Source organism: Rhopalosiphum padi, chromosome 2 (genome assembly GCF_020882245.1).
Source record: "Rhopalosiphum padi isolate XX-2018 chromosome 2, ASM2088224v1, whole genome shotgun sequence".
Taxonomy (NCBI): domain Eukaryota; kingdom Metazoa; phylum Arthropoda; class Insecta; order Hemiptera; family Aphididae; genus Rhopalosiphum; species Rhopalosiphum padi.
The window spans coordinates 8862572-8879586 of record NC_083598.1 but is presented as its reverse complement, the minus strand read 5'-3'; the positions used below and the strand labels follow the sequence as shown (position 1 = coordinate 8879586).

At 23.2% G+C, this 17015-nt stretch overlaps 1 protein-coding gene across 8 annotated transcripts; it reads right to left on the bottom strand.

Moving 5' to 3' along the window:
- Nucleotides 1-1757: 1757 nt before the first annotated feature.
- LOC132920016 (H(+)/Cl(-) exchange transporter 4) lies at nucleotides 1758-16865 on the bottom strand. Of its 8 annotated transcripts, none has more exons than XM_060982012.1 (17): nucleotides 16463-16865; nucleotides 13887-13990; nucleotides 12530-12650; nucleotides 11079-11114; nucleotides 8777-8916; nucleotides 8499-8714; nucleotides 8206-8367; nucleotides 7635-7782; nucleotides 7431-7570; nucleotides 6571-6753; nucleotides 6289-6503; nucleotides 6101-6218; nucleotides 5795-6008; nucleotides 5476-5686; nucleotides 5232-5395; nucleotides 4957-5164; nucleotides 1758-4881 (listed from the first exon to the last, which is right to left on the bottom strand). In XM_060982012.1, the coding sequence occupies exons 2-17, from the start codon at nucleotides 13968-13970 to the stop codon at nucleotides 4791-4793; spliced, it is 2451 nt and encodes an 816-aa protein (XP_060837995.1). In that variant the 5' UTR covers nucleotides 13971-13990; nucleotides 16463-16865; the 3' UTR covers nucleotides 1758-4790. The 8 variants fall into 8 exon arrangements, with proteins under 8 accessions (XP_060837995.1, XP_060837996.1, XP_060837993.1 ...); XM_060982013.1 differs by lacking the exon at nucleotides 13887-13990 and adding an exon at nucleotides 12773-12843; XM_060982010.1 differs by lacking the exon at nucleotides 16463-16865 and adding an exon at nucleotides 14220-14262.
- Nucleotides 16866-17015: the final 150 nt, after the last annotated feature.

Sequence of the window (17015 nt, the reverse complement as noted above, 5' to 3'; positions counted from 1 at the left end):
GAGGATTTAAAGGTTTCGGGACCACCGGAAGAATAATAAGTTATTCGGAAATCAGATATTGGGTTTCGATATATGTATTCTGATCTACTTTACATTGTTTATAAATCAACTTATAAATTAAATTAGTTTAATTTACAGTTGATATTACTTAGCTTTTCTCAGTTGATTTTAAAAAAGTCCATCAAGTTAAAAACATTTTGAAAATTTTTCGTTTATACGTAAATATTACTATATTAGACATTCAATTGCTTTACGATTAGCATAGTTTAAATTAATACATATTAGTAAAGTAAAAGTAAAAGGGTATATGCAGTGTATATAATGATAAAAGTTCAATAAAATTGTTTTTTATAATTTATAAATTAGAAACTAGAAAGACACATTCACTGTTCACGTGATTCACATACCAGTTAAAAAAAATAGATTATTTTTTTTTAAACTGAATTAAGTTAATATTTTTCCCCATATTAACCTTTAACTTATCGAGTTAAATTTATAATTTGTTAACTGTTAACTTTTATTTTAGGTATTGAATTTGTATCCCCTTAACTTAATTTAACTTGAGTTAATTATTTTCATTAACTTGCCCAACTTTGAATCTAACAGATATACCTAATAAGCGTTATGCACTAGTTTTTTTTTACTTAGGATAACAACAAGACTAAAATAATTTTTTAAAAGGAACTAAAAGCGTTCCGGATAAACATTGTTGTTTACAAAAATTACTACTGTACATATTTTAATATTATGTACAATTTTAAAAGATGATATATTATACTATGTACCTACCTACTTATCTAGTAAAATATATTCATGTATATATATTATATAGGTATAAGCAGGAACGAAGAAGGCCGATATCGTTATTTGAAAACAAGAAATACATTTTCACCGGACGAAAAATATAGGATATGTCCTACACAAAACTATAAATACGGATGGAATTTTAATAAAATGAGTCTCAGTATAGTACCAAGGCATGGTAGAAAACAAGTACTAAAGAAAGCGATGTACAGTATCCACGGTTTTACACTAAATAATAAGCATCCGACGCAAAGACCTCCGAATTCACCCGGAAATTTGGAAATAGAGTCCTTATGAAAATAAAAGACAGCAATAAATTTTGATTGAATACTTTTATAGTTTTATATATAAGCATTATAAGCACTAATTAAAATTACGGAGCAAAACAATTTTAGTAAATTTGCTGTAATTCAAAAAAATATTAATAGGTAGGTAGGTAGGTACCTAAAATTGGAACTTTTCGTAATTAATTAAACAAGTAAACTGTGGTTCTAAGTATTATTATTTTCTTTTAACTAGATACTATAAAAATTTCAAAAATCTATACTCAATTTTAAGCTATTTGTAATTTATATAAGACGAAATCTATTTACACATTTTACAGCACTTTGGTAGTACCTATCTACTAATAAAAAGAATTAATTATTAATAATAATATAAAACAATTACAAAATCTCTTTATAAATATATCTAACCCCTAAGGTTTTACACAATGATGCAGATTTGTATGAAATTATTCAATAATAATGTTCAGTCATCGGCCAAGTTGTTGTTAAATAACGAAATGCATAATTTTGTTAGTCTACACTTCTACAGTTATTATAGTAGTCTGGCTTGTTAAACAATTTTGATACATAAAACTTTAGTTTTGTGACAATTATAGTAATTTTTAAGATTGTTATTGTTTAATATTATTTGAAATGAGATAAAAATTAACATAGAAGAAATCAAAATAAGTCATATTATTTTATATTTCATAATTTAATAACAGTTACATATTAATAATGATGATAATGTATAATAAATAAGTAATAATGAAATACATACATTTTACAATGATATTCATATTATTTTATAATATGAAAATATGTACATAGTAAACGTCATACAAATAACATTTATTAAAATGAATATAATATATTATATACCTAGTGGCTAGGTGATAACTGATAGATACCTACACTAAAACTGGGAGACAATGATTTTTATCAAGTATGTTAAAAAATAAGATATTTATAACAATTGTTTTTAAAGAAATAACAATTGGAATTTTTTCTATTTTTATACCTATTAAAATTAAATTAAAAACCATAATAAATTACCTATATTTTAGATGAACAGTGAAATACCTATATATTTATTTAAAGAACGATAATCATTCAATTTAAAAAGATTATGGTAATATACTTGATCATTATAACTAAGTACCTTTGCTATTAAGGTATGTAGTTGTGTAGTTATATCAAAGATAATCATGTATACACCATAAGCTTAGATGTTGTGATGCCTCTAGTATTTAAAATATAATTAGTTATAAATGGAAAAATAAAATTGTATTTAGTTTAAAATTATGATTGATATAGATGAAAATTCAAGTTCACAGTTTTAATGAAAAGAATTGTTTTTATTTCAAAATATCAAAAGTTTGACCTTATTGAGGGTTTAAATTATTTAAAGTCTAATTTTATAGCAATGGTTTTTAATTTTATTAGACTTACAAGTCACAGCCCATTGTATTAATTATTTAATTTTTGAGACATGTTTCAAGAAAATCACAGTTTAAGAAGATATTTTTCTACATTATGCAAAATATAAAAGCGGTTTGATAAAAAGGGACTTTATTAAAAATGGACCAATTTTTGATTACTTTATTAATATAATTATTATTATTTAGTAATATTTACTTTATTTTATTCACTTCGTACAGTTAAATTTTACAATGTTTTTTCTTTTATTAAAGGAATATCACAACTAAATTTTGAAGCACATATGAAAATCTGGTTTAAAATTACTGCTTTATTTATTGTATAATGGAAATTTAATTAATAATCTACAAATAGCAAGTAACAGAATTTACAAAATTATGACTAAATACATTGTACAATGGAGATAATTTTATATTAGCTTAGCTACCTTCAATAGAAAAAAAAAATGTATACATTATTATGATTAAATTACATTTAACAAATTCAAGGGTTTGCTTGACATATACTTAATCCCCACATAGTCAAATTTAATTTATAATTATAATAGTTATACAATAGAATATACATTAGTACATGTTATATAATATATTATTTAGTATAAAGTATACACAATGGTTCAGAACTGGTGTTTTGTGGAATTTAGTGAATGTGTTTTGTTAAAATTTAAAAATTGTATGTAAAATGTGATATATGTAATTTTATTATATTATGCAATTAAAAAAAATATTTAAGTACTACAGTAATTTCCCGTTACAACGAAAAATCCCGTTATAACAAAAGTTATAGAAGTCCCCTGCCGAAAATCAGGGCTTATAAAAAGCTTATTTGAATTTTCGTTACAACAACATTTCCGTTATAGTGAAAAAAAAAATCGGTCCCCTGAAGTTCTTTCTAACGAGATTTTACTGTATTATATTTTATAGTTTTGTTCCCCAAAAATCTTATACAATTTTGAGTGTTCTGTTATTCTGAAAAGGTTAAAAACCACTGGGATAACAAAATAAATAATTTATCTCATAATATGGTATGCTAATTTTTTTTTTACACCTTCTCAAACTCAAACATTTAATTGTAACTTGACCATTTCAGTATTTTATAATACTTTCCTCCTAAGCAATAACAATTTTAACAGCATAAAAATATATTAGTATTATTATCATTATCAATAATTATAAATAATTACATGTTCATTAATATGTTAATTACCTATTATTATTAATATTAACAGTAGTTGAAATAATAATAAATAAATATAAATATTAACTATAGCTTTTATTGAGTATGGTGATGTTAAATATGAGAATAATAGTTTCAATCAAAAAATTCTGATATCTGTGCCAAATGCCAATTAATTCATTTTAGTAAGAAAAATAATTAAATATTGACTATTATTGGACAATAATCTGAAAAGTTAAATTAATTGTCTTAAGATAATAAATTGAAAATATAGTAACGCGGTGGTAATCTGAAGGGAATTGGTGAAATGGGTTGTTTGGATTACCAATTCGTTTAGGTTACCTAAGACTATTACAAAATGGCCTGATGGGGCCATTTTCATGTACATTTTTCAACAAAAATGAAATCATTATAAATTAACGATCACTTTAGTCTATAAAGTATGATATGCGACTAACAATCGTTATCGACTTATAAAATCTTAACGACGCACATGTGTGATATGCAGTCGTAATAATCGTTATGATTATTATTTTATTGGTCTATATCAGGGGTCACCAACTAATTTCTATAGAGGTCCGTTTTAAAACTTACTGGCTGCGGACACTAACAGTTTTAATAATTTATACATTAATATTAATAAATACATTTTTTTTAAATTAGTATTTATATTAATTTATTTATGCATTTGTTCAATAAAAATTAATTTAATTTTTTTGTCATAATAATATAAATTTTATATGACATATTCATAATTTATAATATTTTTTATGATTAACAATATATTTTGGTTGTTTCTGTTTCTATCAAGTATCTACAAGCAAACCCATAAATTCAAAATGCATCTTACAATATTCATAGTCGATTACATGGTTATTTTTATTTAATTATTAGTTATTTAATAATTGAGTAAACTATTATTCACAATTAACTTTTTCTAAAATATTTACTTAATTTAAATATCTAAGGAGCTACTAATATAATATTTTTTAAATTAAGTTTCTAAAACAAAACTTTGAAAAAATATTATTAAAATATATTAACAGAAATATGAAAATTGAGCTAAATAATGGATATAAAATCCATATGGTTAATTAAGAACCATCAATGGAAGAGTACAGAACTGGGATCTTCATTGTCAACCTGTTTAATGTAACGTAAAATATCTTTTTTTGTTATTACTCCCAAAAGTCTCCTGGAAAATTAATACAAGAACAAAAAAATTGTAAATAAGTTTAAAAGAAATATTAATAAATGTTTAATTACAAACCCATTATGTGTAACCAATGTCTGCCTAAGTCCTAATTTTCTGAACATATCGACAACAGTCTCCATAGGTGTTTGATCAGTAATTGTAATTGGGGCCATATCCAAAATTTTTTTTAATTTTAGAGGTGGAGGCATTACTTGTTGAGTTATGTCGGTAAACAGAACTAAAGATTCTGGTAAAAGTCCATCTATAGTTCGTTTTGCATTTTCTGAAATTATTTTTACAATTATTATTTATAAAATGCATTATGAATGAGTTGATGAGTTGAACCTTACCTATTGCCAATTGTAAATCCCTACGTAATACATATCCAACAAGATATTGAGATTCTCGTGACACCACAACTGGAAATCCATTATGTTCAGTTTCTTTTAATAGTATTTCAGTATCTTCTAGTGACATTGAAGACTGAGTGAGAACATTCAAATTCTCAGCTCGACTACATTTCAACACATTTTCTCTCATTAGATATATGTTTTAATTTTTTTCAAATTTTTATAATAAAAAACAAATACTAACCGAGGCTGCATAACATCAGCTGCCAAAGCAGTATGAACAATATCTTCTTTACTGTCCAAAAACGGATAACCATTTAATTGAATATGAGCATCATACATGCCTTCTTTGCCCAGTGCATCACCAACCCATTTGCTAGCCATGACAGCTGCCATCAATGGAACTATGTATCTTACACCACCAGTCAATTCAAACATAATGACCACTAATGAAACTATACATTTTAATTAAAAAAAAAATTATTTATTGTTTGTACTGTATAACTTTTATGTTTCATTGAAACTTATAATATTCAATAGTTAATATTGAGTAATATTGTTACCAGTCATTCGGGTAACTCCTCCTAGAACAGCAGCAGCACCTACCATGGCATATAAGCCAGGAGTAATACAGCCTTCTTGTCCTGGTAATCCACAACTATTGTCAAAAAACCATAAATGTGGATGTTTAGCAGCTAACTGTTGCATCAAAATACCAACAATACGACCAGTTATACCGCCCATGGCCAAACTTGGAATAAACAGACCACAAGGTACCTGTAAAACATAATAATAAACATTACATACATACCATCTATACATTTAGGTACAATGATAAAAATAATATTCAATTGATTTGATTCTTATACTTTGATGCCAAATGTAAAAATTGTAGTGACCAATTTCAAAACAAAAGCCATTGATAGAAGTAACATAGCTGTGTATACACCAGGTCCAGCTACATTTGCTTTGTCATTAGTATAATCGCTAAACATTATAAAGCCATATTTTAATAATTAATTTATATATTTTTATATCATATACTATCAACTCTCACCACAAACCATCATTACTAGATACATCACATTGGCTGAAAAGAAGATAAATTAATTGACTAGTTCCCATGCGTGTATATGGGTTAGGATATGATAGTATTGCTGTTACAGCTGTGAGTAATAATACTTCCATGACTGGATATTGTCCAAGAATTGATGTTTTACGAAAACGACACCATTTAATATTGCATTTGATAAAAACTGTTGCAATTACACCCTAAATTTAATAATTGTTTAATAATCATAGCAAAATTAAATATAAATATAAGTATAAATTTAATTACTCCAATAATTCCCAATCCAATAAATGGTATAAGTTCAAAAAACATCCATGGCCTGTGATATTCTACATAGAACATAACAGAATGTTCGTTACCAAATGGATTGATTGAACTAAGTACAAATGCAGCAACAAGAGCACAAAAGAATGAACGCCATAAAGTTTTCAAAGGAAAATAATAGCTAACCTTTAAAAAAAAAAATATATATATTTACAAAAATCAGTCACATAATATTTTGAGATGTTGGTTATCACATGGGGTACAATTGAATACTATTTATCATTCTAAACCATTCAAATTGTTTTTAAATTATTTTTTATTAATATAACCAAACTCAATTTAAAATATATTTACTATAAAACAATTATTATCAAATTTCAGAACAAATTAAAAAATATTGAAAAAATTGTAACTAATAAACATTTTAAAGCCATTGTTTAACAAAGTAAAAAAATTAAAAAAAAAAAAATCATGATAAAGTAACTTTTTGGATTTAATTGATTGAGATAAAAGTAATATATTTATATTACTTGATTTCTTCAAAAACACTATGTTTATAATCATGACTTATAAAGTTATCACTGTTATACGGTTAATCACCTGAAGTATATATTATATACAATATATACATAATATATAATAGTAATAGGGTAATTGATTTTAATATGAGTATTGAGTATTCTAGAATATAAAAGTCCTTAATCAAAAGTGAAAATGAATAACATTCATTAAACTTATTTACAAAGGGTACACAAAAGTTAGGTAACCATTAATGAATTTCTGTATTTATAACACCCTGTATGTACCTTGAATAAAAAACAAAGGGTTAAAAGATTTATTAATTTAAAAATAAGAATAAATACCTCTTCTAAACTAAAAAGGACTCCACCAATTGGAGCTCCAAAAGCAACAGAAACCCCCGCAGCTGCTGCTGCTGACAATATTTCTCTTTTTTTGGCTTCATTACGGCCATACTTAGGAAACAAATATGATAAAATATTGCCTAAAACAATAACCATAAAATAATATATTTTAATATTGGAATTGATTAAAAAAAATTTACTTACCAATACATGAAGCTATATGTACCATAGGTCCTTCTTTTCCTAAGCTGAGTCCAGCCGAAACACACATCATTATTCCAACAGATTTTATTAGTAGAGTCCATTTTCCTAAGTAACCTCTAATTATAAAACCACTTAAAATTGTTTTTATCTGTAAAACCAAATTGAAGTTCCATAAATATGTTTTAAACAATATTATAAAAACTTAATAATTAGCTTTATGAATTGAAATTATTTTTAGTGATTAGTTTTGTTAAGATGATATTTTAGAAGATTTAATTTATAAGTAAATTAAGAACATATACAATATTACAATTTAAATATGCTCATTAAAAATTAAAATATTATACAACATTAAAATATATACATGGATATATTACAAAACATTTTTTTAGTTAAAATTAATAATTATTATGCTGACTTATTTTAATAATAGATAAAATCCTTATACATTTTTTACCAAACATTGGTTCTAACTAATATAAATATATCAATTTTCAGTCTTCTTTTAAGGTAACAAAATTAACTAAAGTTATCCTAGGGGTATTTAAAAAATAAAAGAATGGAACATTACCTCTGGGACACCAGATCCACATGCATAGGGAGCAAACATTCTGACTAAACCAGCAGCAAGAGCTGCAAATAATAATGCCCATGCAATGTAAAATAAATATGATACTATATAGGCAAAAGGTCCATAGTTTGAAGAAGTCATTAATTCAGACCAATAAAACCACTGAAATAAATAAAAATATAACTTAATATGAATAAAATTTTTATAAAATGTTTACATTTTTGTATACTGGTTTATAAATTAATAAGTCACGCATATTATTATTATAAATTAAATACAATTGAAACACTTACTTGTGAACAGTTTCCTTTATCTAGTTCAAATGAAGTTTCGTTTGATGACCAACAACATTGTTCCATGTTTAACCAAAATGCTTGTGGACAAATACCAAATTTTAGATCTGACATCCATGATGTCCCAATGTCAATTATCGCTGCAACAGTTCCAGTTACAAGTCCCACCAATAGTACACAAAGCCAGCCTGACCATGCATCATGAGCTGATTTTATCTGATTATATTAAAATAATTAAATTAAACTTAGTTTACAGGATATTAAAATATTTCTTTTACTAGATCAATGAATGAATTTTGTTTGCGTTTTAGTATATATCTATGTCGCATCCGATCTCTTGCAATGTCTCGCTGCCAATCAATAGTATGAAAATCTTCATATTGACCAATTCCAGGAATATCCTCAGTTTCACCAGATCCTTTAAATTTGTTACCAAACAAATAAAATAACAAGGCATAAATAAAAAGTAATATAAGTTATACATTTATAAACATTATCACAATTAGGATTTGTAAAAATTAATTTAATAGTACGTTTTTTAAATTTTTGTGTGTTTAATAAAACATTACAAAATATGACTTCTTAATTTTATAATATTAAAACAATATACAAGGCAATAAAGCAATCATAGAAATAAATACATTTTTTTAATTAAAAAAGCAATCTACCTTTGCTTCCTGGAGAAGTTTTCTTACGATACTCCGAATATAAATTAATAATTGCACTACATTTTGAATAACTATACATTTTTTACTTAATTTATTAAATTAATATGATAATTATATAATAAAAATCATAAAATATTATCATAAAGTTACGTGTTAAATTTTAATAGAGCAATGTTTTGTGCAATAACAAACATATAAGGTACAGTAAAATATAAAAATAATATAATCTGTGCATTTGTGTAACTTACATATTGTGAATTGTGATAGAGTGAATATTTGGATAATAAATGCTATTTTTATAATAAAACCCAAATAGTATTATCAATAGTTATTATTACATAATAAAATATTTAATTTAATTTATTGCACTTTATATTATATTCAATTTTATTCCCAAATAAAACTAATTAAAAATAAATAGTTAATTCGGAAATTTGCATATGTTAAATCAAAACATCATAGCTAAACACTTCCCATTAACATATTGATAAGTTTTAACAAAAATGTTTATAGATAATTAGGAACAAAAATTAACCTAAAAGTATTAATCTGGTGTTATATTATAGTATAATCATGAAAATATAATAAAAATTAACCCAATAATTTCAATCTAACAACTACAACAATTTTCAGCAATAAGATATTCAGAGTTAAAAAGTTTCTTGTGATTTATAAAGAATTCAAAATAATAGCTAATAATTAATAATATAATTTATAATACATAGAAACTATACAAGGATTAAGCTAACAATTTTTTTATATACCTACTCAGTACACACTAAAATTAAACATATATCATTAAACCAATATTCAATCAAAAAGTACTAAATATTAGTACAAAATATACTAATCATTGGGCAAAGAAAATTTGTTCAACTTCTCTATATATAACATTGTAGGCATTTAAAAATATAGTACCATCAATATAATTCATATTGTATTAAATATTCATGTATTACATATATTTATTTCTAACTTTATTGCTGTTACTAGACAAATATTTCTGTTCCACCCTAGAATTAATTTAAATGTTTATCATTAGTAATTGATTCAGTATTATAAAAAATGGTTATAATCATTAATTAGATATTAGAGACTATAGTTCTTAAATAGCTTACAAGCTATATATACTATATACTGTGTACTATATTGTAATATAACTTATACAGTATGATCATGATTTAAGGTACCATTAAATATCTCAGCTGGATGACTTAGTATTGAAATTAATATTTTAGAGGGCTTATTGCCTATGGGGTACTTAAATACACATTTATTTAAGATTTTCAAATTTTTACAGTAATTACCTACGATATTATTAAATTATTATTTGTAAACAGATAAGGTAAATTAAACATTTATTTTATTATATCCAGTGGTTGTACGTGGAAATTTCATTTAACACAAATTATGCATTAACTCAAATTGTGACTTCTATAACTTGGTCAATTTTGTAAATAGAAAAAAAACTTTTTATACAAAAAAGGTTTAAAAAAAAAAAAATCTATCAGAATATGAAAAAAAAAAAAAATTTAAGTTTATTTGTGAATGCGTATACTATAAGTGTAAAAAATTTGAAAATCATAAATAATTGTGTATTTAAGTACCAGATAGGCCTTCAAAATATTTACTTTAATACGATGTCATTCAGCTGAGATATTTAGTGGTACCTTAAACCGTGATCATACGTGTATATATTTATTTATTGTTTTATTTGGAACAAAACAATTCCAAGCTCTAACATAGAATTTGGGTTTTAAGCTAATGAAAAAATAAAAATGTAATCACTAAAACTAGAAAGCTCTAATGATTCTATAAACTAATAAACTATATATTTAATAAACAACAAAATAATATAATAATACTCATAATATAACTCATAAGCCATAACACATAAGAGACATAAACTCACCAAAATTTATTGTTCCCGCAAAAATGATGTCAATACCTTCAAATTTTATAGTATTTTAACATAAAACAAAATACATATGTTTAAAACTATCTTTATAGGTTTTATATAAATTACATTGTTCTCAATCTGGGGGTGTGCTCCCCTAGAGAGGCGTGAAAATGTTGAAAAAAATGAAAAATGAAAACGTTGTGGCGCCATTATACATTTTTTTTCTTATGCAAATAAATTTAATTAATATAAAAAAAACTTCATTGAAGTTATATTCATATTAATTCAATAACCAATTTACCATATAAACCCAATATCCCGTGAACTCATACAATAGTTTGAAAGGGGGCATGGACTTCAAAAGGTTGAGAACCCTTGAATTACAAAAAGCATATTTATTTTTATAATAAATAATAAAATATGTTTTAATCAAAAGACAAATTCAAAATTTTTCTAATGAAATGATTGTTAAACAAAGAAACATTTATTTAGATAAAATTGGCTTTAAAATTTAACTTAAGTATGAGTGTTTTGTTAAAAACTTAATATTTATCGTTAATTATGTATATATATTAATTTATCATAGCTCATAAATAAAAACACTGTAATGTAAATTAAACCTAACTGTGTATTTTAAATCAACCAATATAAAACTTTAGTTAACAAAATATCAAGTGAATAAAATATTTTAATTTAGTTTTTAAATAATAATAATATATTAAATTGTATTTAAACATTAAAAGTAAATTTGGTAGTTATAATAACAAATTTTTAATTAATACAATACCTATAAATAATACTTCCACTATTCACAAAAATTGAAAAATATGAAATTAACTAATTACAATATAATTAATATAAAATGATGTATGATATTTGTATTTAAATTTTAAATAATAAAATATATCTATGAAATTAAAGAAACATATACATTATATACTGCATAACGTGAATAATAAACTATAAAAATTCCCAACAAGTTTCTACATAAAAAGGTTAAAAATCATTTAGTGTTAGTATAATAGAATTGGATAATGTTTAATCAAAACATTTTTCTGTTTATTTTTCTTCTACTGTACATATATATATATATATATTGAAAGTAGACGAAAGATTTAAATCAATACAATTATTGATAGTTATACTAATTTAAAATGTACATAATTTTTTTATTTATTAATTTATAATTAGTATTTATCTTATACATATATAAGAATAGGTACTTATAAACTAATGTTTTCTTAAAATTTTATGGTCCAATAAAATGTAAGTTTACTGAAAGCTTTTACCTCTCCATTATGGCAAACAACTTAAAATATACAGATTTACAAGAACAATAAAATTACTCATTTAATATGATAAGGAAATATGTTCTTAATAACCTCATTATTTTATCATTTATTTACTGTTGCATACAAAGACACATCATAAAATGACTATATTATTAAATAAAATTATATTACCTGGTAAATTTATTGGAGATCTCTGATTTAAAGTACGTTCAGTCATTGTCCCTGAAGTTGTAATGTCAATCATATCATCATCTGAACTTATTCCCACATTTCTTTCAGTTAATTTTTTTACCTATAATTGCAACAAAAATATAATCAATAATGTAATATGTTAATCTTAAATATTATTCAATTGTAAGTGCTTAAAATAAAAATAATAATTATATAAATGTACATAATTATGTAAACACTTACTCTCATATTATACAATTTTGAAAACACGATATTGAATAGACATCAATTAACTACACTCTACAAACCAACACCTAAAAATTGCTCAACGTATTTATACGCATAATACCTAATCTAATAGTATTATTATTTTTATTTGCAATTTATTAATCAACAACAAATAATTCAATTATAAACAGAAAACAATACATATACATATTTAAAATAGAAGTATAATAAATATACCCATTTTTTTTAAAATATAAATAGGAACTCTCAAGTATATTACTATTAAAAAAAATAAAAAAAATTTTAATTAATGGACTATAATTTAATACTTAAAATAGCAAATAATAATACTATTAGATTATTAATAAACATAAAAACAATACAATAATAATTAAAAAGTAAATAAGCTAAAATCAAGTACACATTTAATAAATATAAACTCTCAAATTTAAATAAAAAGAGGACATTTTTGTAATAGGTTAAATATGATAGAGGTTAACAAATATTGAAAGATTAACCATTATATTAATTAAATCTTTTTATATTATAAGAGCATAGCAACAACTTTATGTGGTTAAAAATTATAAAAAAAATAATCAACATTTTAAATTCTGTATTACTATAGGTTCCTTACTATAGGTATGCATTTAAATATATTATAATAAAGGTTATATTAAACTCATATAAATAAATTTATTTATTTTTATCTTGGGTTAATTTTTAATACAAATTAAGATTTACTTTTACATATTTGTTTTTATAATAAATTGTAATAAAAGTCAATTTAATACATAATAACAATGTATTAACAAGATAAACTATTATTTATACATTTAGTATGATATCAGTAACGCCCCTTAAAATGTTAGATAGAAGAGCGTATAGATAAATAGTTTATAAATGTATAAATTGTATACTTTTTAATTTATTATTAAAATAATAAGCAAAGTAAATTTTAATAATTCATATTACATTTGAGTGATTCACTCCAAACTAATAGTTTAAAAATATATTATTTATAAGCTGAAGCCTGAAGGTACCAAAAAATATTATCAACAAAATTATTTTCAAACTGACATTCACATTCAACTACAAAAGAAGCAATTGTTTCTTGAATTGTAATTAATACCTGTTTAACAGCCTGATAAGAAGTAGAAGGCTTATTAGGGAGATCATTTTTGCGAATATTGCTTGTTAATGGTAAATTTTCCATACTTGTGGAGAAACATATTTCTGAATTTTAAAAACAATATAATAATTAGTTTTTAAAAATAAATTGCGCACAGGTAATTTTTATATATTTTTTTTCACCAAGTTATTATAAAATATTTACAAAAATTATATGGTTAATGTTTTAATTTATTATTTAATATCCTTATATAATTCTTCAATCATTGCTAAAAGGTAAATTTAGATAATGTATAAGTATATATGTATACAGTAATAATTTATAAATACATACCCAAAACAACTTTGCAACATTTTATCATTTTTATAGTTTAAAATAAATAAATAATTAATATACACTATGCTTATTGACTAAAACAATGATACGGGACATATATAATACCTTTTAACTTCATATTTAGCATGTAGCCCACTTACTCATTCATTAGATTAATATTAAGAAGTATTAAGATTCATAATATTTAGTCATATTACGACTAGTTTTATTTTGAAGATATACAGTATGTTGCAATAAATCAAATAATACCGTAATAAACAAACATATAGGGCACTAAATCATTTGCTATTTGCTTTTGTAACTGAAATCTTGTATTTGTAGTTTATACATCTATTTTATTATATCTATGGACATGTTAGTGTTTTATTTGATAATAAAAAAATTATATAACAATATAGAAGGTCAATAATAGATTAACAAATAATGATACCGAATGGATAAAAGCATGAAAAATATTAGATATAGTATCCATAGTACTTACTTAAAATAACTAATTAGTTATAGTAAAAAAATGATAAAATTCTAAAGACATTCAGAAATAATAAATATTTTTATTAATTGTTCTTAAAAACACCTAGAAGAAAAATGTGTAAACTAATTTAAATTATAATAAAACAATTATGTAAAACATTCACATTGACTTCTTGGTCAATGTGCATTTCTAAATAGTAAATAATAATAAAATGAATATATTGCATTATGTTGATTATGGTACAAATATTTTCTAGTATGTATTGACATTTAACTATTACTAGTGGTGCGCAAGTCCAAAACTTTGCCTATGACACTGGACACATCTACATACAACTTTGACACCCTCCTAGGTTAGGTTAATGTAAATTTGTACATTCAATGACAAAAGTGATCCGATAGGTAAATATATATTTTGATGCCACTTCTTGATTTAACTAGTTCTTTCTTGATTAAAATTTTAACTTAGTTTATTTTGGATAAAAAGAAAATGCAATAACAATTTAACCATAACATATTCTTTTATTAGTATTAATAATATTTATTTATTTATTCATGACTAATGAAGTTAAGAATCATTAAAATGTGCATGTTATAAAATAGAGTATTGTTTATTGCTTTAAACTTTTTGTAATAAAGTCAGTTATTTAACATGATAATTAATTTATAAACAAAGAAGAAACTATATTTTAAATTTAATAAAGTAAGTGTAAAAAATTATTTTGATTGAATTAATGACCGCACTAAACATTTTAAATACATTTTTAACCACAAAATATTTTTATATAATTTCTGGAATTGTGAAACAAATTTTATTTAACAAATTATAATCAATAGAGAAATAAAGAATAATATCACATAACATCAAAGTTTAATAAAAAAAAAAAATAATGAATTCACACTTTTATTTGAAGTTATTAATCATTAATGATTTAATGATTTTGATTTTTTAATAGCAGTTAAGAATATTATGAAATATGCCTATAAAAAGGATATTTATGATTTTAGTAAAGGAACTGATAATTATATTAAATAATTAAGTATGTTAAAGGATATGACTGTTTTTGCATTTTTTTTAATATCAGTACCTACTACTAATTATTAATCTATTGATAAACAATATTAATTGTCTGATTAAATCATAAATACGCTGTTATGACTGATAAAATCATCAAGAAAGTCTTGTATTAAAGGAAATTATCAAAAAATTGTCACTAGCATTTGGAAATAGAACAATATATTAGGTAGAGTAATTAAGTAAGTTGATGTTATAAACTTCAATATAAAATATAAGCAATTCATAATATCACTAGTAAATAATAAATTAAAATAAATATAAATATACTTATATAATTAGATCACAAATTTATTTATTTTAATCAAATCTAGTTCTGAAATATAATCTTTCTAAGCAATATATTTATGTATATTAAAGAGACAGCGAGAATATCTGATTGCATTTCATAAAATTTTAAACATTTTGGCCAACTAAAACATTATCTTATTTTATTCATCCCTTATGGAAACTTATAGTAATAAAAAATATATAAGCAATTTACTTAATTGAATTAAAGGCTTTTGAAGATACCAGATACCTACTACACTAAACTAAATAGGGTAGGTACTTGAAAAACCAAAAAATGTATTAATGATGAAGATTTTAGTCGATAAAATAGATTGGCTAAACAATGAAGAAAGAACAAACAAAATTGATAACATTTTAATTTGTAATTAAAGTCGTATTATTAAAAGCGACAAATTTAACTTACATTTTATTTTTGAGAACCACCAAGACATTTCTGATTCATGACGTGAAGATCAGTTAAGTTAATGAATATATAATAGTAGGTAGATAAAGATAGATATTATGGTAATATATATGGTAATAAAGTGGTTATATTATTTTTGTTGTCTGAATATTATTATATCCTTAAAACATTTAAAATTCCAAGTTACAATATAATATTATTAAAATATGTTTGCATTATACTATTATTGTTTAATATTTATTGATAAGATGATAAGAGAATGAATTCGTGTCCAAAAATTTCAATGCTAGTTGTCCGTCGTGGTTGGTGTACTGGCGAATATAGATTGTAAATAATGCGAAATTGTAAAAAATACTTATATAGTATGTGGATAATATTTTGCAATTTCGTTTAATCAAAATAATAATGATAATAGGACAGGTGAATACTAAATACATTTTGTTTTGGTGTAATCATAAATTTTCGAAAATTAGAGTGGGGCGATAATTTATTGACAAAAATTAATGGATGGGATTTTCAGGTTTCAACGTTGGTGCACGTTCCGATCTGCTAA

Bases quoted from the DNA above. Each gene is read 5' to 3' on its own strand.
- LOC132920016 (XM_060982010.1), bottom strand. From the start codon at position 14,247: ATGATAAAATGTTGCAAAGTTGTTTTGG. The intron at 7,571-7,634 runs GTAAGTAAATTT...TTATTGTTTTAG, and splicing joins ACATATAGCTTCATGTATTG to GCAATATTTTATCATATTTG. The intron at 6,504-6,570 runs GTAATTAAATTT...TATTAAATTTAG, and splicing joins TTGGATTGGGAATTATTGGA to GGTGTAATTGCAACAGTTTT.